Source organism: Galeopterus variegatus, unplaced genomic scaffold, assembly GCF_000696425.1.
Source record: "Galeopterus variegatus unplaced genomic scaffold, G_variegatus-3.0.2 Scaffold10044, whole genome shotgun sequence".
Taxonomy (NCBI): Eukaryota; Metazoa; Chordata; class Mammalia; order Dermoptera; family Cynocephalidae; genus Galeopterus; species Galeopterus variegatus.
Window position 1 is genome coordinate 29,074 of NW_007736155.1, and position 5,306 is coordinate 34,379.

General features: G+C 36.2%; 1 protein-coding gene across 1 annotated transcript in view; it reads left to right on the top strand.

The window, feature by feature from the left end:
- The window catches only part of LOC103609750 (phosphatidylinositol 3,4,5-trisphosphate-dependent Rac exchanger 2 protein-like), a gene marked incomplete at its 3' end in the record, with an annotated part of 52,902 nt that overhangs the window by 28,279 nt on the left and 19,317 nt on the right, over positions 1-5,306 (top strand). Inside the window, exon 9 of the mRNA XM_008594040.1 lies at positions 3,348-3,450. Coding sequence (XP_008592262.1) covers positions 3,348-3,450 — 103 coding nt within the window. The remainder of the gene's footprint in view (positions 1-3,347; positions 3,451-5,306) is intronic.

The window sequence follows — 5,306 nt, forward strand, 5'->3', positions numbered from 1 at the left end:
TGTGACCCTTTACCAATTTCTCTCTTTCCCCCCTCCCCCTTCCCCTTTCCCACCACTGGCAACCTCAGTTCTGTTCTCATCTCTTAAAAAGTTCAACAAATTATTGTGATTGTTGTTATCTTTTTTTTGGGGGGGGGGGGTTTTTTTTTTTTTTTTCTTTTTTTTTTTTATTAGCTCCCACGTATTAGTGAGAATATGCAGTGTTTCTTTTTCTGTGCCTGGCTCATTTCACTTAACATAATTTTCTCTAAGTTCATCCATGTTGCTGCGAATGGCAGGATTTCATTCTTTTTTATAGCAGAGTAGTATTCTGTCGTATAAATTGGCCACATTTTCCTTATCCACTCGTGATGGGCTTTTAGGCTGGTTCCAACTCTTGGCTATTGTAAATAGAGCTACAATAAACATAGAAGTACAGGTGTCCCTTTGACATGATGATTTCCTTTCCTTTGGGTATATATCCAGCAATGGGAATGCAGGATCATATGGCAGTTCTGTCTGTAGTTTGAGGAACTTCCATACCATTTTCCATAATGGCAGCACCATTTTACAGTTCCACCAACAGTGTAGGAGGGTTCCCCTTTCTCCGCATCCTTGCCAGCATTTGTTATTCTCAATCTTTTTGATAATAGCCAGCCTAACTGGAGTGAGATGATATCTCAGTGTGGCTTTGATTTGCATTTCCTGGATGCTGAGTGACGTTGAGCATTTTTTCATGTGTCTGTTGGCCACTCTTATGTCTTCCTTTGAGAAGTGCCTATTCAGCTCCTTTGCCCATTTCTTAATTGGATTACTTGTTTTTTTACTGTTGAGTTCCTTGTATATTCTGGATATTAATCCTTTGTTGGATACATATTTTGCAAATATTTTCCAAAAAACAACCAAACTCTGTTGGTTGTCTTTTCATTCTGTTAATTGTTTCTTTTGCTGTGCAGAAGCTTTTTAGTTTGAAATAATCCCACTTGTTTATTTTTCCTTTTGTTGCCTGAGCTTTTGTGGTCATATTCATAAAGTCTGTGCCCAGACCTAATTTCTGAAGTGTTTCCCCTATGTTTTCTTTTAGCAGTTTTATAGTTTCAGGACATATATTTAATTCTTTAATCGAGTTTGAATTGATTTTGGTATATGGCAAGAGGTATGGGTCTAGTTTCATTCTTCTCCATATGGATGTCCAGTTTTCCCAGCACCATTTATCAAAGAGGCAGTCTTTTCCCCAGTGTATTTTCTTGGTTCCTTTGTTGAAGATCATATGGCTGTAGGTACATGGGCTGATTTCTGGGTTCTCTAGTCTGTTCCTTTGGTCCATGTCTGTTTTTATGCCAGTACTATGCTATTTTGGTTACTATAGCTTTGTAGTATAATTTGAAATCAGGCAGTGCTTGATAAATGATTTCAGCAAAGTTGCAGGATACAAAATCAACACGCAAAAATCAGTAGCATTTTTAAACTCCAACTATGAACTAGCAGAAAAAGAAATCAAGAAAACTAGCCCATTTACAAGTCACCAAAAAATAAAATATCTAGGAATAAAGGTAACCAAGGATCTGAACAATCTCTACAATGAGAACTACAAATCACTGTTAAGAGAAATTAAACAGGACACAAAAGAAGGGAAAGATATTCCATGCTCGTGGATTGGAAGAATTAACATTATGAAAATGTCCATACTACCCAAAGTGATCTACAGATTCAACGCAATCTCCATCAAAATACCAATGACGTTCTTCACAGAAACAGAAAAAAGAATCCTAACATTCATATGGAACAAGAAAAGGCCCCAAATAGCCAAAGCAATCCTGAGCAAAGCTGAGTTTTTAAAAAAAGTGACATTGTAAAAATTTTAAGTATATTTAAGGAATTGATAAAAAGAAATCCACAGGTTGCTAAGGAAAAAAAAAATCAAAGAAACCTGTAGTTTTTCTGCTTCTTAATAAGAGCATAAAATCCACCTGGGAAAGTGAATGGCTCTCTGGGAGCTGCAGACACTGGCGGTCTTTGTGTCCTTGAGCTCTAGGAACAGCCAGTGGTCACCTGGCTATCGCTTTGGCCACGTCTGCTGGAACCTTGTGGCTTGCACTATAGCACTCAGAGGCCAGACTGTTTGGGACATTTCTTCCTCTGTGTGTTTCTCTCAATCAGAAAAATGCTGATTCTTCAGTCCTGTTTTTTCCTTCCAGGTTTGTGAAATTTTTCTGCACTTCAAAAGGATTTTTTAAAAATATCAATTTAATAAACAGTTATCCAGCCCTTACTGTGTGCCATGCACTATGTTAATTACCAAAGCAAGGGGCAAAGGTGATGATTCTCTCAACCTTTTTGTTTCCATGCTGCCCTTCTGTGGGGCTGGGGCTGCCTTACTAATTCTTTTTTGCTCAGTGGAAATTCTTTACACCTCCTTCACCCTCTGTAGATGGAGCCCCAAATATGGCTATTAGCTTACAGCAAATTTTAAAAATGTTATATAAGGTATGTTAAGCTTACTATTTAAAAGAATCATTGAATGCTTATGGAAACAAATGTTACCTTTAAGAGATAAGCTGTGTATGGTAAGGTTAATTTACTTCTATGACAAAAACTAGTAAAAGACGCTGTGGAAAGTGCCTTAAACGGCTGATAGGAGAGCCAGATCTAGTACCAGAAAGGTGATGTCTCTGAGACAGGCACTGAAGGTGAGTTTGTCCGGGCCTTACTCTGCTCAGCTGCAAAATTATCTGCTGTAGAATGAGACGAATGATTAAAACAAAATCACATCTGATATTTGCAAGATTCTGGTGAATCACTTGTCCCATAAACACACGTGAGGTGAAAATGATTCTTGCCCCCAAGCTTGAGGGAAGACAAATAATTACATACATGGAAATCACAGTTCTAATAAACACCAAGTTGAATAATGAATAAATTATCTTATTATAAAGTAGGATAACTATTATCTAGTGTGGCTTTTAAATTAAACAGTATTTCTACTTTTCAACTATTATATTCATGAGATTTTAAAAAGCTTGAAGACAATTAGCATATAGCATGATTTTTGTGTGTTTATTTGTAAATGATAAGTGAAATCAATATGGTTAGAATCTAGCTACAGTATAGACTTAAAAATTATGTGTAGAACCATGTGCACAATAGGGAAAAGAAAAAAATGTAAAACCATAAAAGAAACTTATAACCTTTAGGGATTTGTTAATTCCATTTTGGGCAGTAAATTCTTAGAGAAGTGATGATAATTTTGTCTTGTATGTAAAGAAAACACAAGTAAAGCTGCTTTTAGTCTGGATTTACATTATGTCAGGTACCATTACATTACATTATGTCATATTATGTAATATATTGTTTTTCTTTCTTTGCAGACAGATGAACAAGCCATGCTAGAAGATACACTGGTTGCACTATTTGATTTGGAAAAGGTTTCCTTTTACTTCAAACCATCAGAAGAGGAGCCATTGGTTGCAAGTAAGTAGTTAAAGGTTTATAGAATATCTTTGGAATCAAAGAATTAACATTTGGTATACCTTTGATATTAATCTATTTGATATGTATTTATATTAGGAATTTAAGGGTTAAAAAGTATCCCTTTGGTTTAGCAATTTTTATCATTAAATCTGACAAAGGCAGTATCTAGAAGTTACGCATTTAGAGAAGTAGCAATACTTATGGTTTAATGTCTACATCTTTTATTTTCTGCAAGTTATCATCATTTGTCTATTATTTCGACATTGTCATAGATAGATTTAAAATGTATATATCAGTCCAAGAAAGCTTCAGCAGTTTGTTATTATTTTTCTGTGTCTCTTGTTTTCTTCATAAGTGTGAGGATCCTGTATATATAGTAGAAGATGTAAACTTCAAGGCCAGGAAGAGTCTTACTTTTCACATTCCCAATGTCTGGTACTGTCTGGAGACTCATTAAATGTTCATTTAATCCATGATCTGACTTAAGAATGATACTCTTTAATTCACTCGTCAAAAATTTCTTAAATGACTTCTTCTTGCCAAGACTATTCTAGGTTTTGAAGTCAGTAGAGAACTAAACAAACTAGTATCTCTCATGGGGCTTATATTCAAGTAGGGAGAGATAAATAATAAGCAAGATACACAAGTTAATTTTATAATGAATTAGAAGGTAATAATATTCATGATATATGAAGAGAAATAAAAGAAAGCAAAGAATAAAAATGAAGGGGCAAGTGAAATGTTTGCAAATAAGAGGGGAGGGAGGGAAGCCTTAGTAAGGAGAGCAGAGCTCTGACGGGGGTTGAGGGAGCGAGTCATGCAGAGCTTGGGAAAGGGGTGTCCCAGACGCAGTTGGACTCTGGGGTGCGAGCACGTGTAGCATGCTCTCAGGATGGCAAGTAGGTCTGCGTGGCTGGAGCAGAGGGAGTGAAGGGGACAGATAGAAAGATGAAAGCCATACAGGGCTTGCCCACTACTGAGAAAGCTTTGCCTTCCTAACCACGTCCTGGAGCCTGCGAATGTGGGGATCTGGTTTACATATGAAAAGGCTGCCTGTGACTGCTTTGTGGATTAGGCTGTTCTGGGAGCAAGAGCAGAAGCCTAGACACGGTTAGGAAGATACTGAATGACCCAGGTGAGAGATGAAGGTGACTTGGCCTTGAAGGTAGCTTTGGATGTGGGGGAAAAAAAATGTTGATGCTGCTTATATTAACTTAAAAGGTAGAGAGAACAGAAATTTGTTAAAGTTTCATTTCTACTGATGAATGAGAAAGAGAACTAGAACATGAAGTACAATGTTAGAAATTTAAAGTTATACTCATAGGAGAATTTTCTTGGCAGAGGGTATTATTCGATAAGGGTGATAGTGTTTGAACAAATTGTGCAGTCTACTGTGGATATGTCTGCAATAGGATATATTTTCATTTACTTGAATAATGTTGGCACAGTTTTGCTGAAGGCAGAAAGAATTCTATTTTCGTGATATAACCCAATGTTTTTTAAAGTTTTGCCTGAGGAACTATAAGTTCACAGTAGTATTGTTTTTTATAGTTCCAACATGACATTATTGGCAAGTGGTTTTTTGAGCAAGTAGAAGAACCAATATCATAAGCTTGATAAAATATTGTTGCATATCCACTGAGAAAGATTTAACTTGGGCATATTGTAACACATACCAAATGTTAAAGATAATGGAGACCATGTAAGTAATAGTAGTATGTAAATGTAGATGTACCTGGGGCAAACACAAAAATTGTGATAGACATTTAGCGGTACATTTTCATGTATTTCTTTGCAGCATAACCTCAACTTTTGAAAATAATTCTCTAGTGAAGGACCAGTTCCAATCCTTTGTT